The following is a 25,624-nucleotide window of genomic DNA, read 5'->3' as shown; positions in this document are numbered from 1 at the left end:
GCCCTCTCCCGACTTATGATCAAAACGTTTGGTCAGTTGGTAGGTGAGAAAATTATTTAACTAAAAAAATCAATTTCAACTTTAAAAAATATATTCTACAGAAAACATTGAAATAAATTAATCGATTCCTGGAGAATAAAAAAAAATGTGTCGGTGTCGAGAGAGGGCAACCAATCATTTTTTTTAAAGATCGCCTAAATTGACTTAATTGACACAGGCAATACAAACACATACCCCATATCCACCAAAAAGATTGTTTTCCGGTTTTGCCAATGTTTTTTAACGCACATTCTTTAGAAAAAGTTACAGGATATGCATTGTTGCAACCAATATTCAGTATTGTAATAACGACCACTATTGGAATAATTATTTCGATAGTGGTTTGGATTGCATTTCAATACCAAACATAGATCTAGATAATAAAGAGAGCTTCAAGAAACACATTGGTAAACGATTAAATTGTATTTACTTAAAAGCGTTATGATTTGCTATAAACAATGTCAATAATAAAATAAATGTACAAAAATGATTGAATGCATGAGATTGGTTAATGAGCCTCGAGTTTGTTCCAACTCATTGCATGGAAATGTTTTAAAACTTAACTGAAAGCATGAAGGCTTAATTCAACATTGCACATTGCTCATTTCATTTAATACGCAAAGCTTATATTTCTTGTTTGCTTTTTATGCAAATTTACGAAATGATTTGGCAATTTAAAAATATATTCATTATGTTGTAAAATTTGCATCATCCATATCATCAAATTTTTTATTTAGTTTTTGTTCCTCCTCTGGCACTTTAGAACGAATTGACCCTGCACCGCTTCTTGCACTTCGTACAGACGCCATTCTGCTCTTCCTCATGCTGTATCGGGTTCTGCGTTTATATTCTTCAACCTGTTTTCTTTTCTTTCTTTTGAAGAAACCACACTGAAAAAATAAGATAACGTAAAATTTAAATTGAGAAGAAATAATTTTGTTTTATACTAGGACTTGCATACTCAGCAGTTTCAAAAAAAAGATATTTTATGAAACAACTTGTTAAAAACTCAGTCTACATAGAAATATCCCAAACCTTTTTTATCTACTTACAATGCGATCCATATCAAAACACATCAAAACGGTTCCATTAATTTTCAATATTCAACCATTTTTTCGGTTTTTTTTGTTTGTATGTTTGTTTGTTTGTTGTTTTGCTTTTCTTTCATTTTAAATTTGTTCCTTACCGTTTTGGTCCTCATATTTTTATCAACTTTAAAATAACTACGTCTAAAAAATCATAGGGCATGAATTCTAATGTAAGAATTACTACATATAAATTGCTACATTACACAGTGAAAACTGTATCATCTGACATCTGACGGGTGCAATCCAACACATTGTAAATTCTGCAATTTAATTCTTTTCACGTTTTACTTTTTTCATGTGTATTACAATCTGCAATCCGACATCCTGTCTATTCCGACACAAAATTTCGTCATCCAGTGCATGTCGAATCAGACTGATTTCACGTACTATCTTTCTCATAACAAACCTTCCATAAGATAAGGCCCAGCAAAATGAAAAGTACGAGCCCTCCAACACAACCTCCGATAAGTATTGACAGGTCCAGTTCTTCAACCTCCTGTGTGAAAGAATCCGGGAAAAGGATGGACACGGATACCTGTAAAAGAGCACAATTTAATTAAAATTAAATCCACTCCCGTTAGATCGGTGTCTTACTGGAGCGGATGAAAGATCTAATTTCTCCTGTGTTAAATAATGGAGGGGGGAAGTATGGACACAGATACCTGTAAAAGATAACAAGATCGTAATCTAACTGAAGTCGATCAATTAAAGATGGTATCTTAATTAGATTGAAAAGAAAAAGACATGGTACATACATGCACGCATGAGAAAACACCAAGAAAGTGAATAATTTAGACATGGGCTTTGAGTATAAATATAATATATTCAAATGAAATCCATGTTATGAAATTAAAAAGAAGATAGTTTCATTCATAAAACTAGTGCTAAAACAGCATGTAGAAAAAAGAAAAACAAGTAAATTGTTTTCAAGTACCTCTTGTGATATATTTTCCTTTAGAACCAATGGCACAGCTGATTGTTCGCTAGGGAAAACATGTCCACGTGTAACAAAGGTGAAGAAAGATTTTCCCTTAAAAAATGAGATAAATCAGCTTAACATTTCAATTCTGACAAAACATCCAAATACTGGTATTAATATGACAATTTAGGAAGCATAAAATAAACGTGTATTTACAATAGAAAAATCAAAAACAACACAAACATATAATGTGTCTTTATGTATTATATTTATTTCAAACGATGGGTAACTTCGATATAAGAAAAATAATAAGCTATTAAAGAAATGTTTGAGGCAAGAACGGTTTCTTTCTAACTTTATGCAACTTATCAATACATAAGGATTGGGGGGGGGGGGGGGGTTATAAGGAAAATTATTTATTTCATTGCAAAATTCAACCGTCGCAAAAAAATATATGACATAAAAGATGTTGATGTTAACAGCTCTTCTATGGATGAAAACCAAAAAAAAAATTGACACATAGGAGAGAGGGGTACCTTTTGTAACTCTGGTAGTTTATCCACAGGAATGTCAAACGGTATCACGATTGTCCTGTTATCCTTGTCTATAGGTTTGACCAAGCTAAGTGTGCACTCAACAACTGCACACATGTAAGGACCAACTCCTTTATCACAAAACTAAAAAAAAAATAAAGAATTGGTTGTTTAATTTAATTTTTAGTCAATTCCACACTTTTGCTGATATACTTGTATCCAATTTGAGGATGGGGTAGGGTTGGGTGGGTGTGTTACTGATTTGATTTTGGATTGACTGCTCATAAAATATGAAGATTAAAGCTAAAATTTCAAGAAACTGATTGTGAAAATTTTGATAGTCTCTCTCATTGAAATTTTTCAAAAGAAAAGAAAATTAAAAAAAATTTGTACAAAATATCAAAAAAGGTCTTTACTGAAATTTTCATCAAAATGGAAAAGAAGTACAGTTAAGTATTAAAGAAATACGACGAGGAAAAAATTCTGTGATTTGAATATTCTAAAGCTTACAATATATTCGGAGTTTTCAGAAATTTCCTGAACGGGATGGAAATGAACATCCGTGCCTGTCTGGCTGTCTAAGTGTATGATATTTATTCCAGATATGTTGTAACTTATTGTGCTTCTTCCTGGGACCGGGTTCTGTGTAGTCGTTCTTAGTTCTTTACTGGGATAATACACCAGTTTACAAGCGTCTTTCATATCTTTGCTCTGTACCTAAAATGAAAATTAAAATGTAAGAGAAATATTCCTATATGACACAAAATATCTTCACAAATTGATCCAATTACTGAAAAAGTAAATAGCCAATGAATTCATCTAATCTTGATATTTTGTAAAATGGATAAAACGCCCCAACCCCCTACCAAAAATCTACCAACTGTATAATCCAAGTTAAAGGTGGATTGTTGTGTATAAGTCGCCCAAGCTTACCAATATGAAAACCCATATACAATTTTTTATTTCCTAGCTTATACTATAGTACACATTCCATCGCGTCATTTTGGAGCAGTGGTTTGCTTTTGGTGCCCCGACGTAAAGAGTATATCCTTAGCTGGCAGGTTTGAATCCCACCGCAGCGCTTAAATATATGTTCTTAGCTTGGTATTGTTTTAACGGAATCCTCTTTAGCAGTAGATTCTAGCTTGCACGAAAAGATCTCTTGTTGATCAAAGGTAGTAAATACCGATTTTTAAGGTATAAATTTGTAGCCAACCACTGTTACATGTAAGTAGTGGCATCACTATATTAAAGAGAAGAATTCTCGAAGACTTTTTCCAACAGACAACTGCAGGACGTGGTGGGCGGTCCTTCGGATGAGACCGTATAAACCGAGGCCCCATGTCGCAGTAGGTGCTGGCACGAAAAAGATCCCTCCCTGCTCAATGGCCCTGAGTGCCGAGTATAGGACAGAATTTGCAGCTCTCCACCGGCAAATGGTGGCGTCTCCATATGAGTGAAAAATTCTCGAGAGGGACGTTAAACAATATACAACCAATCAATCACTCCAACAGACAAATGTAATCATACCTTGACATCACCCTTCTTGATGAAGATTTTGCTTTGTGTCCTGACAGGAATAAAGAACTGAAGATCCACCTTCTGTATCACACAGGGGCCCTCGTTAAACAGACGGTAAGTATTAGAAAATTGTATACTGCGCTGGGTAGCAGTTATTTGCTCATCGGAGGCAGACCTGCAATAAACATGGAAACATTAGAAAAGTTCAATGGATAATTTATTATTCATTTCACAGTGGAAAATAATAATTAACAATTTTTATTTCTTAGAAAATTCCCTCTGAAGACAATGGTCTCTATTTTCAAAGAGTATGCAATGAACGGTCAGTTCGTGTAGTGTAAACCAAAATCTGAAACAACTGATCTATGATATTTTTATTTGGTGGGAGAACATATGAAACCTGCGAAAAGACCGCACTTTTTTGAAAGATTTATTTTTTGATACAAATAACATCATTAAAAGGGTCTTTATTTTAAGAATCAGTTTGATTTACAATGGATAGAGGTAATGATTTGAACCCAGTCAGCGATTCAAATTTTAAAAAAAAATCTGCTTTTTTTCAGGCATGGCTGTTGTTTCTTTTAATACACTGTACTTTGTAATTTTACAAATCGTAATGTAATAGAAGGAATTTCACTTGCATGTTTGCATTATTTTTAAAAAACAAAATTTGTGAGTTCCCCTAACGTCTACCCACAAAATACAAACTTTATCATTACACTCAGTATAGAGGCTTTAAAATGCAATTTACAGACGTTATATTTTACAACCATTAATTCACGTTAATATACAAATATATGATAAGACTTACACTTGTAAGGTTGTCCTGGTAAAGGCTGCCACATCGACATTTTTGATTACTGTGTTATCATTCATGTTAATATCATTAGCGGCGATGGCCGTTACATTGAAAACGAGGCTCTGTGTCGATATGTAACCTACATCCATTTCCATTGCAGCCTTTGAAATTTCAAACACAATATCTATTTCTATGAGCATGCGCTGATAGAGAGTGGTTTCACTTTCACATTCAATAGAACTGCCATTATTTCTTGCCAAACAAAACATATCTGAAGGAGGGTTGACATCAATTAAGCTAGATCTGACTGCAGAAGGATAGCTTATCCTGAGTAAAGATTTCAGGGACGGTTCTCCATAGTTTTTAAGTAAAACTTTCATTTGTAAGATAGAATCATTTCCAATAAGAACTATTCTTTTGTCGAGGTTTACATCTAATTTCAGATCTGACAGACAGACACTACCAGATCCCGTGCAGTCTGTGTCAAATTTTGCCTGAAATAAAAACAAATTATTTGCATAAATTTTAATATCTAGGGTGTTTCACAATATATGTCACACATCTAAAGACAGATAGATAAATGACAACAAAAGCTACATAAACATTTTATATATTATTTTAATCAGCATATATTCAAAATTATTTTTTGAGTCATAAGTATCCAACATTCTTCATTTCAGTTACTATGCCAACAAATCCTAAACTGTTATTTTCCAAGTGTTTTCCCAAAATTGTCCTAAATAACTTAAGAGACTAATGCTTATAAATTTCTGACCACCGTTTTGTAAGCTTCACAGAATACTTGAGACAATATTTGTTTCATATTGGCTTTTTAGAACCCCCAAAGTGCATATCTATTTTTATTTAAAGTTGTATTTAAATAAATGTGACATTTCAGAACTTCCGGTGTTTGTTAATTAGTGTCCACTTCTTTCGCTCTTCCTTTCAGTCAGTCTTGCAAACTTTAATAGACTCTGAACGTCAATTGGCTTTAGATGGCATCATGCTGAACTCTTGTGTGCAGACACACTTAACTCAAATTTAAGATTTCTAAATACACTTGTCAAGATATACTTATCGGCATAGTTACAATCCATTTCCCTAAACTCAGATCTAACTTTCATGAGATTTTCTAAATGATTGACTTCACTTTGATATTGGTCTCATCTCTTATTGATTTTGTTGTGGGGGAGGGGGTGGGGTGGGGTGGGGTGGGGTTAACTGTCTTTCATCTTTACATTAAAATTTAGTCAAAACTCTCTAATTATTCTTATTTATAGGTGAAAACTAGACAGCAATTTCTGGTCTGGTTATTTTTCATCATCATACCCTGTACAATATTTAGGATATCGTTCTTAAAATAAAAGTTTACGACAAATTTTTGCTTCGAGTTAAACCCCATTTCGAGAACAGCTGAAATTATGACATCACTAATTAAATCGTCAGTTACTTATTGGTATATTATAATTTTCCCGATACTTTGCAATATCATAATTTTAGATCAATATGCTTACTTATAGTATTTTGGTATTTTTGGTATCATGCTTGATATTCAGATTATGCCCATTTAGATGTGTGACATATATTGTGAAACACCCTGTACATGTACTACTACGACAATAGGCACATCATTTTACTGAATTGATATTTTCAACACTCCTGCGTGAATGTCGACAGGTACGAGGATTGTCTGTAACTTCAGCGTTTATGCAAATTATCAAGCATCGCCCGCGTGGCGCAGTGGTTAGAGCGTCTGCTCTAGAGTCGCGAAGTAAGGAGTCGATTCTTATACGTGGCGGGTTCGAATCCCACTATGGGACGTGGAGGCCGGTCCTTCGGATGAGACCGGATAAACCGAGGCCCCGTGTCGCACTAGGTGCTGGCACGAAAAAGATCCCTCACTGCTCAAAGGCCCTGAGTGCTGAGCATATTAAAAAATTTGTAGCCCTCCACCGGCAAGTGGTGGCGTCTCCATACGAGTGAAAAATTCTCGAGAGGGACGTTAAACAACATACAATCAATCAATCAAATTATCAAGCAAGTCAATCGATTGATCAAATCATGAAACCAAAATAGATTATTCTTTAATTTCATTTCATCCATTTAACAAGTTTGAGGAACATATTCTTTTTTATATTAGATGTCTACATAAAATATTACCCAGAATGGTTTAAAGATATTAATACAAAGTAAATATCATTTGAAAAATTCGTCAAATAAATTATTGTTCATAACTTGTATACGTGTATTTAGCTTAACAAGAAAAAAATGTTCTTTAACTTTAATTTGTTTATGCTATAAGTTTGGTTAATTTTAAATACCTGACCAAAGAAAGATGCAGAAATACCCCTTCTCAGAATGGCTTTAACAGTTCCAGGATCCACAGGGATGTTGCTTATATTATAATCTCCTCTTAGAGAAATTGGCCTTTCAATGACTTGAAAAAACCTTCTATCAATATTCTAATAAATAAGAAAAAGAAATGATATTACTAATAGCACAAAGGATTCCACTTCAACTTTCAATGAAATATAACTGAAATATGAAGTATACAAAAAGAAATTCAATATTTTATTTTATCGTATTAAATAAGGAATATCTGAATAAAAAAAATATATATCATACTGAGTGTGAAATCACAAATTTTTGCTGTGTTTTAATTTTCGTGGTTTTCGAGGTATGAGAAGACCAACAAAATTTTTTCCTACCTGAATTGTAATTTTTCTCATAAATTACAACTTGACCATTATTGATCCAAGAAAATAAATCTCAACGAAGCCTAATTTATTCCTCAAACCACGAAAATTTGACCCCTCGAAAATACGAGATTTATAGTACTTGATATTTTGTCTTTCAAATTAACTTTAGGAATGGCTTTACAGACTCACCTCTACTGTAAGTTCAAAGGAATAGCAACTTGATTTGAAGGAAAAGATGGTGAAGTCACGGACAGTTAGTTCCTCAAATCTGTGACTCCCATTTGTCATTGCTGCCCTTTTCCTCGTCTCATTGGCATCAATGGTTATGGAAAAATCAATGTCTAACGAAAATACGAGCTATAATGGGTCACTTTGTTATTTATCAAACTCTGTCAAACGTTTTCTCTACAATATCATACAAAAAGACTTACACGTGATTCAAATCATATGCTTAATTAGATCACAGACTACAACTTTATTTAGTTGTTGAATTAAAAAAGGGTGAATTGTAATATAACAAAGAAAATTCCGTCTTTGAAAAAATTAAAAGCAGTACGGATTTGTTAACATGTCTTAACACATGCAGGGATCCTTTTAAAAAAGAGAGGTATCAGATGACTTCTACGATTAAGTATTCCTAAATGACTGGTCACATTACGATATGCTCCTTGTTTTGTTGAAGGTGATGGGATATTCTGTATCTAAATTTACATTAAAATAAAAATACTTAGATTGTTATTTCACATAAGTTGTCAAAATGCAACCCTGAGATGGGTTATATGTTAATTCCCTGTAAAATTAATTCATTCATCAAAAGACTACTTCTGTTAACTATATCTTTTTATTCCTTTTACCTTTTAGTTTTATTTTTTTTAATCATGAAGCAAAGTTTCAGTCTGTGAAGCAAAGTAGCCATCTTCCTTTTCTATGATTACTATGTGTGAAAATAAAAAAAATCTTTTATCAAAATAAAGAATGATCAATTTCATTTTACTACTTCTTGCTTACTTGTTTTATTAATTCCTTCCCCAGTGAAATTGAAGCAAAGTGAGACATTGAAACATGGATTGAAATCAACATTGCAGAAAGTTCCACTCGAGTTCAGTGGAATGGGATCTGGTGTGTATGATATTTCACAGTTGACATCAATGATATTTCTGGTCCTTAGCAACACAGCGGTGTCTGATCTGTAGGCACCCACAACGAAATCTACAAATACATTAATTAAACAAATTTCTGTAGATACTAGCATCGAAATCTTAAGATAAAATAAAAGAAACACCGCAATCACTGATTTGTAATTTGAATTTTGAAATGTTTACCATTATGCAAATTGTCATCTAAATCCCTTGCTGTTCTTGATATATACCATCCAAATCCCTGAAGTCCTGTCTTTACACGGGATCCTATTATTTTCTGTGAGTACATGTCTTCTAATCTTGTCTTCCCTCCATTGAAGATATACACAGCCCCCTCTTTGTTCTCAAACGGAGCTCCTATTGCTATATCTAGTTAACAAAAAATATATTGATTTTACAAAAGAAAGAGGCCTCTTTGACTGCAGAAGTGATAGCTGACTGACGCTTTTCATACAAATTGTTAGGCCATTATATACACACTTCGTCAACGGATTTTTCCTTTACATCCAGATCATGACAAAAAGCAAAGGGCAGATGTGACGGGTTGGTAAGGAATTCTCACTCCTCCAAGGCACCTGATCCCACCTCTGATGATTTGGAGATCTGTGTTTGCTCTGCTGCAATGTTGTATTGTTTGATGGACTTTTGAGCTTGAATACTGTTCGTTATCTCCAAATACATCATCTGTATAGTTAAGAATTGGAAAATTTTAAACTTAAGTAATAAATTGGTTTTCGTATTTCTAAGTTTCTGGGGCACTTCATTGAAATATTGATTATTTCACTGAACAAAACAAATATCTGGATTTAATAAAGAGTAGCTCCGCTTTGATTCACCATTGAAACCAAAATCCATTCATCACCGTTTTAATAAACTTTACTTTTCGTCTTTAAATGGCTGAAAAATTGTCGACTTGGTTTTAAACAATTAACAATTAATTAATAATTCATAACTAATTAAATATCCTGAATTGAATTAAATTAGATTTACTTAAATTTGTTCCATTCTCACAATTGGCCAAAATGCCTTAATACTTTTAAGAAAAAAAACATATTTTCAAAAATCCATTTCAACAAATTAAGTTTTTCAGAGATTTTTTTTTTTCTCTATGGAAGGGGTTTTTATATCTCATATTAAAAAATTAATGAAATTTTCATAGATTCAAGATGGAAAAAATGTCAAGGTCATCATCTTTTTCCTTGACATTAAGAATTATAAAAATACTGTTGCCAATCATCTGATTTCTAATTCTAAAGATGTTTTTTTTTTCATGTTATCATAATGATATATAGTTTTTCAGACGATACTACCAAATTGTTATTAATAAAATAACCAAATAAGGTATTGACTCAGATATTTACGTATCCGAATTTCTTCTTCTTTTCTTATATTTTGAAGAAATGTAAGTTATTAGTAACTATATGCTTTGTATTCCGTTCTCAAATATATGGATTATTTGAAAACTTTTAATCCATAATTGTTGATTTTATTTACAATATGACATTCATTTACGTCTTTGATTGGTTTAAACTTTTAACTTACTTTAATGTTCTATCTTTATTATGACAACCAGAAAAGGAAATATTTTCATCAGCCCTGATCCACAAAAATTATGGTGCCTCCTATATATTTTAAACTTAGTTTACCTTTTCTATCAAAAGTTTGTACAATTATACCAAAACAAATCTTTTAAATGCTTTGCATTGAAAGATAGAAGACAGATTAATAAAAAAAAGTTAAAATAATAAATAAAAACTAAAAATAAGAAAAGGAGAATAGAAGGAGCTAGTCAAAAACCTCAATTAATTTATTACTGTACCAGTTTTGACTATTAGAATACCTTTATATCAATCTTTGTTTATAGTCAAAAGGAGACAAAATCTCCCCTTAATTTATTTCTATACCAGTTATGACTATTTGACATACCATTATATCCATCTTTGTTTATATCACCAATGTTAGAAATTGCCGTTCCGAATCTCGAGAATCGTACAAGAGAGCCGCGAATCTCTTGTGCTGTGTCATCAATTATCTACAACAGTGAATACATGTACTTAATAAAAGTTATTTGATGAATGTCAAATAGGATAAAATAAATACACGTTTGCTTATGTTGTTCTATTATTAATTTTTATCATACAAGTAAATGCATTGCAGCTTATAATAATGGAACGAGTTATCTACACTTAAAAAAAAGCCGGAACCAATTGATGAATAATTTATTCATGAAATATTGTTAACAGACATCATTTATTGCTGGATCAGCATTTATTTATATAAAGGTTATAGAGAGGATTGAATATCTCAGAGAAAGTACCATTATGAAACTATTATACTGGTATTAAAAATATAAATGCTATAAACATCATTTGCGTGTTGCTTTTAATATTTTCCTTATATTTCTAAGTTAAATAAATACAATTAAACATGAATTTTATCTTACCGATGCTGATCCAGTGCCATAATATACATAAACTACTCCGACGTCATAAATCACTTGATTTCCCTGGTCACCCATAGAAAACCAATTTGGTGCCGCGACCAGGATCTCATCGTTTTTATCGCCATTCACATCAGCAATACACAGTGTTTGACCAAATCCACCTCCAACCTAATTTTTAATCAATATTATGATGCTTTATTTAAAATAAATACAATGTTTTAGAATATTTGAATTGGAATGAATAGATGAATTTACTCCATTTACCTGCATTCCTTCAATCTGCTTGACTTGTTGAAAGGCAGTTCCGAATTGCAAAACTGAAAACTAAAAACATTCGCTTAGAAATCAGTAGAAATAGAAAAATGTATTTCCTTGTTAGGAACTAACATATTACCTTATATTAGGAAGGATTTCGGAATACACAGCATTCGGATTAGACAGGTTTCACTGTATTTACTTACAGCCCCAATAACTCCATTCTTGTTACTAAATCCCGGAGCGCCGACAACGAAATGGAAATTAATTTTGTCTTGGGTAACCCCTCCTAAATTACCCGGTGCAATACTGTATCCTAAAAATGAATGCATTAATATTATCAATAATTTATTTATTAGATGCTTGTACTTGAGCTTCTTGTGGGATTATTTTTTTTAAGTCTAGGCTAAGTTAAAGGGATATCGAGTAAATATATATCAATTTATAAGTGTTAGATTGATCATAATCAGTAATTATAATTTTTTTTTACAGACATGAACAAATACAACTTAATTCAATGGTTACACTTACTGCAATCAGGAATGTCGACTATTGCGAGAGGAGCTGACTTTTATAATAGACGGCTTATTTTTACAGTAGGACAATATACGAAAGCTTTATGATTATATAGATATTTAGCCTAACATTTATTTAAACCATACAATAAATCATGTCAAAGCACATTTTACGTTATTATAGGAAGGGAACGAATCCTAATCTTGACGCAATCTCCCACTGGCTCCCATCTGGCCAACTCTTGCAAATTTTTCCTTCCATAGTGTTTTTATCCTCATACGTTTCTCTCAAAAAATGAGAAAGAAAGAAGAAATATTTTAACTAATCATGTATCACTCTGCCTCCAATTTTCTTTCTGTTGATTGAATACCGTTAAACACGTTATTATGTTCCCCAAACGGAGTTTGGGAACATATTGTTTTTACTCGGTTTCTTATTATGTTCCCCAAACGAAGTTTGGGAACATATTGTTTTTACTCGGTTTCTTATTATTATTATTATTATTCTTTTTTCTTCTTATTTCTTCTCCGGTACTTTTTTGTCCGCGAGTGTTCTCAGAAACTGTTCACCCAACTGAGCTAAAACCTTTTTAGGGTTAATAGGTGTGTTGTGTAGGTGTGCGGAACGAAGGTCATTTTGCGCGCATACGCCTGCACGTGCGGGCGCGTGAAATGACTGAAATGACTAATATATTTAATATGGCCATAACTTTAACATTTTCCGATGAAATGCTTTGAAACTCATTATATAAGGATATATTAATAGTGTAGATAATGTGACACTGTCAAATTAGCAAGAACTCACGCGCATTTACGTGCGCTTCGCTCTGATTGGCTGAAACAAAAATCTCAATATCTTTTCCGTTTTTTGACGAAATGGTATGAAATTTAAAATATAAGCATACTTTAAGATGTCCTACAATATGATATATAATAATTGTCATGAAAATACGCGCATGCACGTGCGCTGCAATCTGATTGGCTTAAACTTTAAATGGCTATAACTCCCTTGTTTTTCAACCAAACAGGATGGGATTAAGAACATAGACAGACATAATGGACTCCTACAAGAAGGTATGGTCATCATGCACGTGCGTGCACGTGCAAATGAGTAAAATAGTGTAGACAAGATGATATCGTCATAACGCTCATGCAATCACATGCGCACGCCTGCATTGCTTAAATTTGAAATACTTGGTATACATTTGGGAAAACGTTGTTTACGTCTTAAATGCATAGATTTTGCCTTCTTTAATGAAACTTACAGGGAATATGGCACGAGAAGGGAGTTGGGGAGCGTTTGGGGAACATCTGTAACGGTTCCCGTTACAATTAGCACTAGTTATGTTCCCCAAACGAAGTTGGGGAACATATTGTTTTTACTCTGTTTCTTATTATTATTATTATTATTATTATTATTATTTTTCTTCTTCCTGGGAAAATTTTGTCCACGAGTGATCTTGTAAACTATACATCCGACTTAGGTGAAACCTTTTTAGGGTCATTAGGCATGTTATGTAGAGTTGCCAAACGAAGGTCATTTTGCGCGCACGTGCTTGCAAGAGCGCGCACGTGCAACATGTGAAATGACCAATATAATGTATACTGTCGTAACTTTTCTATTTTTTGATGAAATGTTTTGAAACTCATAATGTAAGGATATATTAGTAGTATAAACAAGATGACTCGGTCAATATGGCAAGATCTCACGCGCATGCACGTGCGCTTCGCTCTGATTGGCTGAAACTAAAGTCTCAATATCTTTCTTGTTTCTTGTCAAAATCATTTGAAATTTTGAACTTAGTCACAAATTATGAAGATCTACAGCATGATTAACAAGAATTTTCATAAAAGCACGTACATGCATGTGTGTTTGCAAGAGCACGCGCGTGCAACACGTGAAATAACCGGTTTTAGTGATATAAGCGTAACTTTTTACATTTGTAATGAAATGCTTTGAAATTCAAAATATAAGGATATATTTGTAGCATAGACAGTATGACATGGCCAAAATACCAAGATCTTACGCGCATGCACGTGCGCTTCGCTCTGATTGGCTGAAACTAAAGTCTCTATATCTTTCTTGTTTTTCAAAGAAATCTTATGGAATTTTGAACATAGCCATGCATAAAGATATCCTACAACATGATATATAACAATTATCATGAAAACACGTGCATGCACGTGCGCTGCAATCTGATTGGCTTAAACTTTAAATAGCTATAACTCCCTTAGTTTTCAACAAAAGAGGATGGGATTTGGAACATAGATAGATTTAATAAACTTCTACAAGAAGGTATGGCCACAATGCACATGCATACATGTGGGTGTACATGCGCTGTAATCGGATTGGCTGAAACTTTAAACAGCTATAACTCCCTTGGTTTTCAACCAAACGGGGTGGGATTTAGAACATAGATAGATGTAATGGACTTCTACAAGAAGATGTGGTCACCATGCTCATGTATGCACGTGCGTGCACGTGAAATGAGTTAAATCAAAAATACACTTGAATGAGCGTATGTTTTAATACTTTTGGTTTAAATACTTTAATATTTAGTATATTAAAATTTATAAATTATGTAGACAAGATGATATGGTCATTAGGCACATGCATTAACATGCGCACGCGTGCAATGCTAAAATTTAAATGAACTTGGCGTTGATAATTAAAGTCTCAAATGCATAAATTTTGTCCTATTTAATGAAGCTTACATGGAATATGGCACCAAAAGGGAGTTGGGGAGCGTTTGGGGAACATCTGTAACGGTTCCCGTTACAATTAGCACTAGTTATGTTCCCCAAACGAAGTTGGGGAACATATTGTTTTTACTCTGTTTCTTATTATTATTATTCTTCTTCTTCTTCCTGGGTACTTTTTTGTCCGGGAGTGATCTTGTAAACTGTTCATCCGATGTAGGTAAAACCTTTTTAGGGTCAGTAGACATGTTATGTAGATTTGTGGAATCAAGGTCATTTTGCGCGCACGTGCTTGCAAGAGCGTGCGCGTGCAACACGTGAAATGACCAATATAATAGATATAGCCGTAACTTTTTTATTTTTTGATGAAATGCTTTGAAACTCATAATTTAATTATTTATTAGTAGTATAGACATGATGACATGGTCAAAATAGCAAGATCTCACTCGCATGCACGTGCGCTTTGCTCTGATTGGCTGAAACTAAAGTATCTATATCATTCTTGTTTTTCGACGAAATCCTATGAAATTTGGAACTTAGCCATGCATTAATATATTCTACAACATGATATAAAGCATTTGTCATAAAATCACGTGCATGCACATGCGCTGCAATCTTATTGGCTTAAACTTTGAATAGCTATAACTCCCTTGGTTTTCAACCAAACAGGATGGGATTTGGAACATAGATAGATATAATAAACTTCTATAACATGATATGGTCGCCATGCACATGCATACACGTGCGTGTACTTGCGCTGTAATCTGATTGGCTGAAACTTTAAACAGCTATAACTGCTTTGGTTTTCAACCAAACGGAGTGGGATTTAGAACATAGAGAGATGTAATGGACGTCTACAAGATGATATGGACATCATGCTCATGTATGCACGTGCGTGCACGTGAAATGAGTTAAATCTAAAATACACTTGAATGAGCGTGTTTTTAAATACTTTTGGATTAAATACTTTAATATTAAGTATATTAAAATGTATAGATTGTGTAGACAAGATGATATGGTCATTACGCACATGCATTCACATGCGCACGCGTGCAATGCTAAAATTTGATTGAACTTGGCATTGTTAAAGTCTCAAATGCATAGATTTTGTCCTATTCAATGAAGCTTACAAGGAATATGGCACCAAAAGGGAGTTGGGGAGCGTTTGGGGAACATCTGTAACGGTCCCCGTTACAATTAGCACTAGTTATTATTATTATTATTCTTTTTTTTCTTCTTTGTTCTCCGGTACTTTTTTGTCCGCGAGTGTTCTCAGAAACTGTTCACCCAACTGACCTAAAACCTTTTTAGGGTTAATAGGTGTGTAGTGTAGGTGTGCGGAACGAAGGTCATTTTGCACGCATACGCATGCACGTGCGCGCGCGTGATAAGAGTGAAATGACTGATATACTTAATATAGCTATAACTTTTACATTTTTTAATGAAATGATTTGAAACTCATTATATAAAGATATCTTAATAGTGTAGATAATGTGACACTGTCAAATTAGCACGAACTCACGCGCATGCACGTGCGCTGCCCTCTGATTGGCTGAAACAAAAATCTCAATATCTTTTCTGTTTTTTGACCAAATGCTATGAAATTTAAAACATAGGGATACTTTAGTATGTCCTACAATATGATATATAACAGTTGTCATGAAAACACGCGCACGCACGTGCGCTGCAATCTGATTGGCTAAAACTTTAAATGGCTATAACTCCCTTGTTTTTCAACCAAACAGGATGGGATTTAGAATATAGACAGACCTAATGAACTCCTACAAGAAGTTATGGTCATCATGCACATGCATGCACGTACGCTTTGCTCTGATTGGCTGAAACAAAAATCTCAATATCTTTTCTGTTTTTTGACGAAATGCGATGAAATTTAAAACATAGACATACTTTAGGATGTCCTACAATAGGATATATAACAATTATCATGTAAACATGCGCATGCACGTGCGCAGCAATCTGATTGGCTTAAACTTTAAATGGCTATAACTCCCTTGTTTTTCAACCAAACAGGATGGGATTTAGAATATAGATAGACATAATGAACTCCTACAAGAAGGTATGGTCATCATGAACATGCATGCACGTGCGTGCACGTGAAATGAGTAAAATTAAAAATACGCTTAAATGAGTGTATTCTTTTTTAATACTTCTGGATTAAATGCTTTGATATTAAGTATATTAAAATATATAGATAGTGTACACAAGATGAAATGGTCATGACGCACATGCATTCACATGAGCACGCGTGTAATGCTAAGATTTTAATATATTTTGTATTCTTCTTGGAAAACGTTGTTTAAGTCTAAATTGCATAAAGTATGTCTTATTTAATAGAACTTACAGGGAATATGGCACCAAAAGGGAGTTGGGGAGCGTTTGGGGAACATCTGTAACGGTCCCCGTTACAATTAGCCCTAGTTGTACTTAAAATTAAACCTATAGCCACTCTTGTACGGTTTTCTTAAATTATTTAAGAAATAAACAACGTTATTCAATGAACATGGCGTTATGAATATTTAGCAATTGCTCTGCTGGCATATTCCATGATGCGCGCTAGCGCATCATGGAAAATATGCCAGCAGAACTATTGCTATTCATAATCTCATGTTCACTGAATAATCGTTGTTTATTACTTATTTTTGCATTCTTTGATGCTTTTCAAGAATATCAGAGGAAATCCTGACTTACATAAGGACGCAGCTTCTTGTCTTCAGTAAAGAAAATCATACGGTTTTAAAATCAGTACACCTGATCAATGCTCCTTTTCTCTAATAAATCACAAACATTCTATAAAGTGTTTCCCTCTCAAACACAGTTATCTGGATACAAGCAGCGCCGTCATCACATTCACTTAATTTTTGTTTTGATGCAGTTTTGACGTCATCGGTCAACGTTATTGAAACCCTCTGACAAAAATTTATTATTTAACACTATGATGAAAAATGGGAATGCTTTTATAATGATTATAACTCCAGAATGCTTTTCTATGATTTTTTTTTAGTTTTTCTATTTATTTTTAGTAGCTGAAATCATTCTTGAAATAGATATGCTAGTTAAAGAAATTTTCTCTTTCTGAATGTTATTACCCAAGAGTGAAGTAATCGTTCTTTGTACAGATATGCATGATACAAAAAAATATAAATATGGTAGTTCTCTACAATTTTTAAAAAGTTTTATAATACAATTAATAACATTGACAAAAATAAAATTTTTAAAGATGTAAATCAGCAGTTTTAAATTATTCTGAATTTTTTTTCCCAAAGAATATTATTAAAAACTTGTATATATTCCTTCTGCAAAACATTTCATATATATACTTCTCAACACTTTTGAGCATAGTAGAGGTTGTTCTACACAAGTGAGATAGAGCAATTGCATTCATAGTAGAAGCAGTTGTGAACGCAGGTGATGTCGACATGTTCATAGTGGGAGAGAGCAGTGGATATGCAATATAAATATATTCTTAAGGACAGATGATACAAACTCTCTTTGGAAGAGACTTAATATCATGTCACAAGTTTTGAAAAGTGGATAATTCTTAGAATTTTTTCTCCTAAGAACTGGAAAATGAAATAGACTTGGAAAATATTAGTAATATTTTATTTTCAATATAATTACAAATACGGAAAAAAAACACTCAGTAATGGTTTAGATGAAAACAAATTTCAGAATATGTTACCTTGGTGCTAAAAGTGTAATTTAAATTTTAGAAAAATATACCAAGCTGGGTGAATTTTATTAAGAAAAGCAAAATGGTAAAAATCAGCCTATGGTTTATTGCTGATTTTTTGTCATTTTATATTTCCTCATAAAATTCACCTGGCTTGGTATATTTTTCTAAAGTTAATATTACACTTTTAGCACCAAGGTAACATATTCTGAAATCTGTTTTCATCTGTAATCCTTTACCGAGTGTAATTTGTCTATATTTGTTTTTTTTTATTGAAATATTAGTAATATTTTCCAAGTCTATTTCATTTTCCAGTTCTTACGTGAAAAAATGCTATGAATTATCCACTTTTCTAAACTTGTGACATGCTTTCAAATCTAATCCAAAGAAAAAATTTGTTTGTATCTTCTGTCCTTAAATATAAGCAATGTCGTATTTCCGAAAATAGCGTAAAGGGTGCAAAAGTCGGCGCTTCTCAAAAGTTAACTGAATATATAGTATTTAATAATTAAGGTTTTTTTTTTTTTTTTTTTGGTAAGAAAAAAAAACTTACCAAATAGTGATCCAGTTAAATAAGTGTCCTGTACAACCTTTGACCTTTCCACTTCTAATTTCATACTTTTTGCGTTTCTTACATTACCATCATTCTTTGCCAATAGACCCCCTGCAAAAAGTTATTTCAATCTCATTTAGATCAACAGGAAAATTTATTAGTCCCTTTCCGTCAAAACAGATTTGAACCTACTACCTTTAAACATTTCCAACGGGATGTTTTGAATTTTAATAAGTTATATTACCAATTAAGTGTATCCTACCTGTTGAACCCCTTCCAATATTAGGGGCACCATAAAGGGTGTCAAAAACGCGTATCTGTAATCAAAAAATATTTGAAATTTATGATAAACAAACGAAATATACTTTCCATGAGCGTTCTGATACAGGTTATACATGTTAAGGAAAAACATAAAGAATTATGTTTTAGACCTGTGGATGTTCCTCAACATTTGTTTCCTAATTTAATACTTCTTAATTCTTTTCCTTCTGATTTATTCAGTGCCCTTTATAATTTCAAGAAAATGTCAAATATTTGGAATTTTTAATTACTCGAAATTTGTTCCACTTCAGTAAGAACAAAATCCATCTTGGCCATAGCTAAAAATATAATTATGCCTTCGAATCTTCGACTACAGATGCATAAATCCTACCTTTGTATCGGCAATAGATAATCCTATGAGAGGCGCTTTGTAGTAATCTAAATCATCCGTGGGTATCCGGAAGCTTAGGGTCTCGGCGGTGTTTATAAGATCTGATCTGTCATTCAAAACAAAACAATTTCCGGTCACCTGGTACGTACTGTATCGAACAGTATCCGGTCTAAAGAATCGCAAATTCTTCCATTTCGGAGCACAAATCTATCAAAAACAAACACAAAAATGTTTAGATTATTAAGAAAATAAGTTAAATTCCCGAACAGGACAAGGAGCACACGGTGAGTGTGACTTGTCGGCAGGGGATGCTCACTCCTCCATGGCACCTGATCTCAATTCTGATGTTTTGGAGGTCTGTGTTTGTTCCGCTCCTCTTTGTTATGTAAAATGGACTTTTTAGCTCGAGTACTGTTCGGTTGTAAAATATCATTCAAGGTGTTTTAAAAATAAGATTATCTACAACAACGTGTATAAGCAATTTGTTTACCTTAATTGGTTTTGTTGAATCTTCTGGCACAATAATGCTGGCCCCCAACATCTGATCGGATTCCTCAAAAACACCTTCTGATACATTAGCATAAGTTTCTACAATCAAAGAACATGTTTACAAGTAAAATGTTCTCATCAAAACTCAGAAAAGTGATTGCGTTGGGCCAAAAGATGCTTTCCTCCGAATGAAACTCGTTTTGAATTAATATATGCTCCCTTAATTTACAATTTTTATAGACGGATTAATTTGCACGAATTAGTTTCCTTTTTTAATAAATTCCCGCAATCTATTAAGTATTCCTGGCATGGTGGCCATAAAATTTAGACGAGCTTTTCTATGTTTTGTGGCCTCCGTGCAAGAGGTAACTTCATGGATGACATTTCAATACAAGTTCAACATATATACAAAATTACACACAAAAAGCATTTCCTACCTCAAAAACTTTAAAAATTAATATTTTAGCCTAGTTTTATCATTAAGATAACTGCATATATTGTTTATACGAGTAAAAAATTTTGATGGTACACGTGTAGCACAGGTAGTTGTTTTTTCGGATTTCCCCCTTCCATGAAAAACCGTTGCTACAGACCTCTATCAAGCTTAACCGTACAAATATAAAGTGATATGGTTTAATTTTATGCATAATCGACAAAATTTATGGCAAGAGACCCCGTAGCACACCCTAATTTTCGATATTATTACACTGTAAGCATTAATTTAATAGGGATATCATATAATAATCGATCACAAAAAATTATGCACCTTCTTTTTAAAAAAAAAAATACCTGCCGTTTATATAGTTAATGTTACATGTAAATCCACATAGCCTTGTGATTTTCCACGAGGAACATATCATTGCATTGCTTAAAATCAAAAATGTATTTAAAAGCTTGAATTTTGCAAACTGTAATGATGATTTTATAACCTCATAAATTTTTCACAATTGGCCTTGAACTTTCAAAAAAGTATTTAAAAAAAAAGAAGAAAGGCGTGGCATTCTCGACCCTACGTAATTAGCATCTGTCAAATGGCGAATAGATTGTCTTTGGTTAAGAAATCAATAACATCAGACCTTTGAATTATGGTTACATGTAACAACGACGAGACGACTTAAGCCCCTCCTCTTTGCCGTACGAGAAAATGTTAGAATATATTTGCTACACTCTTTGACATTTTCACTGGGTAAATTTCAGACGCGAATTATGTAACTTCCTGAATGCCTTGCCTTACTGAGAGTTCAAGGTTAACTGAGAATTGTACTAAGTTTTTAATCAAACCAAGTTTAAAGACAAAAATTATTCATACATTATCTGAAATTTTGAGATAAAATTATGATAAACAAGAGGCCCATGGACCACACTGCTCACCTGAGCATTGGCTATGAAAAAAAATTAAGGATGCTTACATATTTTTTGACTGTGACTTTTTTGTTACAAATTGAATTTTCATAGTATTGCTAAACCCTACGCCTTGATATGGAACGCCATAGCTGCCTTATGTGGCTATTTCATGAGAAGGTTGTGCTTTATTATATTATGCTGTTGTTATTTCATATGAAGGTCGTGCTTTATTATACTATGCTGTGATTATTTTATATGAAGGTGGTGCTTTATTATATTATGATATGTAAAAAAACAAGCCTACCCCTGGGGGCCATGAGGATGATTCACCATTAGTTTCATCTTTCCTGACCCTTCTGGTTCTTGAGAAGATTTTTAAAGGATGCCATCAATTTTTCACTAATTTCCTTGGAAAAAGCTGTGGTCCTTCGGTTGAACAAATTTGAATCCCCGTCACATTACGATACCTTATGGCAAGTTTGGTTAAAATTGGCCTATTGGTTCTTGAGAAGTGGATAAATTTAATGTGAAAAAGTTTACGACAACGACGATGGTAACAACGACAACGACAGACGGACAACTTTTGATCAGAAAAACTCAATTGAGCCTATTGTTCAGGTGAACTAAAAAGTGGTGCGTTTCAATAATGTATAAAGTATCTCAGGGACCTACATAGCCCCTTGGTATCTTGCCTATTCTTATGTATAACTAGCTAAAAATTATGAAAAACATTAAAAGCAACCTTCTAATTTGAAACACCTGCATGTATGCTTTAACAGGAGAGAACTCAACTTGTAGCTCAAAAGAGCTTAAGCTCATACCTGATGTTCTTAGATTTGGTAGTACTGTGCAGTTTGAGTTGGAGTTTAGAAAATCAACTGGGCATGCGTAAACGTTTCCAGGAAATGGAATTTCCGGTTTGTCTGTGAAATTGTCTTTTGTTGCACCAACGAGGATCCTGTAATAACTCAATAATTAACAAACACTTGTTAATCATGTTAATTAATGAAAATTCATATTATAACGAATATAATTGTACTCCATATAGATGAAATGCATCCACATCATACCAACAATATCTATTTTGCAATCAACCGGCCGAGTTGACCGCTAAGTGCAGTCGTTAAAGAGAGTCGCAGAAGGAATCGCGGGTTCGAACACTACTGTTGTTGAGACCGTATAAAGTTATTAAACAAGGTCAGATGTAGCAATAGATGATTGCACGAAACCTCATCATGACCTTAGTTGACAATTCTATCTGCTGGCAATCTTTACCATATTTTATGAGCAAATCTAATTTTTGTATGCATTATAATATGTTTGTTTGGTCCTAGAAGAAAAGATTTCTTATTACCCAGGCCCAATATCTATCATACAACGCAAATTTGAAAACCTAAACCTTAATTGAAATTAACATTTTCCTTACAACAAATAATTTTAAACTTTTCACCACTTTAAGAAAACATACACGCCCATGCATTTTTTTTCAATGTACACCATACATGTTTAAGAGGGCATACTGCAAAAACTTCCGGTATTCCCTGCTGAACTCTTACAAACTTCCGGTTCTTTTGCTTATCATATGTAACATATAATTATATATTAATTGTGAGATAAGGACTTTTTAAAGCTCGAATATCGAGATGTTCTTTACCGGAACTTGTTTTTTTAAATATTAAGGATGATAAAATTATAAACTGCTTACATTTTTTATACACTGCTTAACAGAGATGTCAACGACCATGTGCAGCTGGATGAATTTTGCAAATTTTTTTGACTATTTGTCACATTGAAATAGCAGTTCCCTATACAAGTGATAACCACGATACACAGGAGAACATAAATACAGTGTTCACTGGCTAGAGATATATTTCCATCAACAGTTATTGTTAACACATTAAGTTTCAATTTATTATTGAAAAAAATAGAGATAAATAATCAATGTATATTTTTTGAGAGAGAAAGAAAAAGAGAAAATATATATACGATGAACATATAACATGTTGTTGTATATAATAACTGATCTATTGATCCTTAAAAAAAACTGTTAATGATTCATTTTTCTGATTGAAAAACTATTGTTGCTTTTGAACTACATATACATGAAGGAGTACAAATTAAAACAACTATCATTGAGGTCAATTTATAAAAGTATAATTAAATATACACAACACAACACTTATTGTTGATATTAAGATCTTACCATTTTTGAGAATCTATAACAATTTCAGCCGTTGTTCCAAAATAAGATTCAGATTTTCCAACAAAAATCAACGGTTGTTCTGTATCAACGTTGTAACACGCGCTTCTTCGTACTAGCGCAAGCAACAATACCCGCATTATCACCATCCAAACAGAAAGCCCTCTCCATGAAATCAGCGTTGCAAAGTCAACTGGCATCACTCTCTCCATTTTGCTTTAGTCCTCAAACACTACACCATGATGACCAGAAAATACGCTATATATTAATTGATCTAAAACTCAATTATGTATGGAATCCGGATAAGGCCACGCACTTCACCATCGCACCATCGAGCATCAACTTAAAGGTCGATGGCGCGATAATGCGATGGCGGAAAGTTGCTTTTAGTGGCGCGATGACGATGATCATATGTGTGGTTAACATGCGATGGCGATGGTGTGATAGCACTAAGCGATAGTGAATATCGCTTCATCACACGTACTATCGCACCATCGTCATCGCAAAATATGTCATCACTATCGCAAATTGCGTCATCGTACCATCGCGTCATCGCATTATCGCGCCATCGTCATCGCATTGTCGCGCTATAGCATCATCGTCATCGCGCTATCGCACCATCATTACCATTGTAAATGTACCATCGCCTCATCGTCATGTTTATCGCGGTCATCGCAAAATCGAAAAACCACGATGCGATAGTGAAGTGCGTGGCCCTATCCGGATTCCATAATTATGGCATGTACTTAAAGATATACACTGTACGGTCGTATGTATACATGTACTTAAGGCAGGGGCACACTTTCAACCGGAAAGTTGCTTTTAGTCGAAATAACAATCATTGTGTGGTTAACATCGAAGCAGATCTGTACACTAACTACTTTCTTTAACAAACACACTTCTTAAAGCTTCTATCATCACCGGAAAATAGGTCATAAACAAAAATGAACTCATTTTTTCCGGTGTCAGAAAGAAGTTTAATATGCAAATAAGCAAAAACATTTATTACGACAAAAAGGCCATTTTAATACCTCTCTCTCTCATTATTTAACTGCCCATCGTATTTCGATTATCTAATTTTAAAAGATTTAATAAGATACATTTTTACCTAGAATGACGATACATTATTAAAAAAAAACTTTTATACTTTGACACTAATGAAACAATAAAACTAATTTATGCAAATTATCATGCAAGCCAATCGATTGATCACATCATGAAACCAAAAAATGAAACATTTATTCCTTAAGTAAATTCGATATAAACAACCGTATAGATGTAAATTGCAAAACACGATTAATAGTATTTCAAAAACATGGAAGTTTTAAAGGAAAAAACAGCTCTCTGGGTTTTGTAATCTTTAATTAAGAGTGCCGACTTATTTTCATTTGTCTTCAATCGAAATCAAGCACTTGTGAAATGTACAATGACGTAAATTGAAGTAGTAAAATAGACGTTTATGTATATTCTTTTGAACTTTAAACATTGAATGGTACACACTATGGGTTGTGGAGACCGGTCCTATAAACCGAGGTCATATATACAAGTCACTTTCTTTAGAGAGAAAAATTGAGCTGTTTTTCAAGTTAAATCTAATTTCTTTTTTTAATTTTAACCTACAAGTAAATTAACAGGGCAGGAAATAAATCCACGTCTGTAGGTAGGCAGCGGTCTTGCAATACTAGTAATTGGAGCATAATTATTTATCTTCTTTGAAATCATTTGTATTATTTTCCAAGTAATGAAAAAAAGACAAATAAACCAATATACTCAATATATTTCAGGTGATGACAGACGTGCAATGTAGGGGGTGGGTAGGCGAAGATACGCCATTTTGAACTGAGAGAGAGAGTGAGAGTACTAGAGAACGTATGAACTAAACATGCATCAGGGGTAGAAAGGTGAGGTGATGGTGCAGGCGAGGGTCCTATTTTTTTTTATCCAAACAAACTGTTTACTATTGAAATTTATCATTGAAAAGACGGTTAGTTTCCGCTTTGTTTGCAGTATACAGTCAAATTAAATTTATGTATAGTGTATTAAAT

The 25,624-nt window shown here is 33.3% G+C and overlaps 1 protein-coding gene across 1 annotated transcript; it reads right to left on the bottom strand.

Annotated features, from left to right (window-relative positions):
- Nucleotides 1–713: 713 nt before the first annotated feature.
- Nucleotides 714–23,864, bottom strand: LOC134250967 (integrin alpha-V-like). The gene is made up of 21 exons (XM_062733333.1): nt 23,583–23,864; nt 22,201–22,337; nt 20,037–20,134; nt 19,547–19,753; nt 19,157–19,211; nt 18,895–19,005; nt 11,642–11,751; nt 11,445–11,504; nt 11,181–11,348; nt 10,664–10,769; nt 8,921–9,106; nt 8,607–8,807; nt 7,788–7,939; nt 7,221–7,361; nt 4,912–5,393; nt 4,110–4,275; nt 3,090–3,296; nt 2,583–2,723; nt 2,062–2,157; nt 1,534–1,662; nt 714–929 (listed from the first exon to the last, which is right to left on the bottom strand). Exons 1-21 carry the CDS (start codon nt 23,789–23,791, stop codon nt 729–731), a joined length of 3,363 nt encoding a protein of 1,120 aa, XP_062589317.1. The 5' UTR covers nt 23,792–23,864; the 3' UTR covers nt 714–728.
- Between the last annotated feature and the right edge of the window lie 1,760 nt (nt 23,865–25,624).

This window comes from Saccostrea cucullata, unplaced genomic scaffold, assembly GCF_032062105.1.
Source record: "Saccostrea cucullata isolate Sc308-1 unplaced genomic scaffold, CSIRO_AGI_Scuc_v1 ctg391, whole genome shotgun sequence".
Lineage (NCBI taxonomy): Eukaryota > Metazoa > Mollusca > Bivalvia > Ostreida > Ostreidae > Saccostrea > Saccostrea cuccullata.
This window is presented reverse-complemented; position numbering and strand designations above follow the sequence as displayed.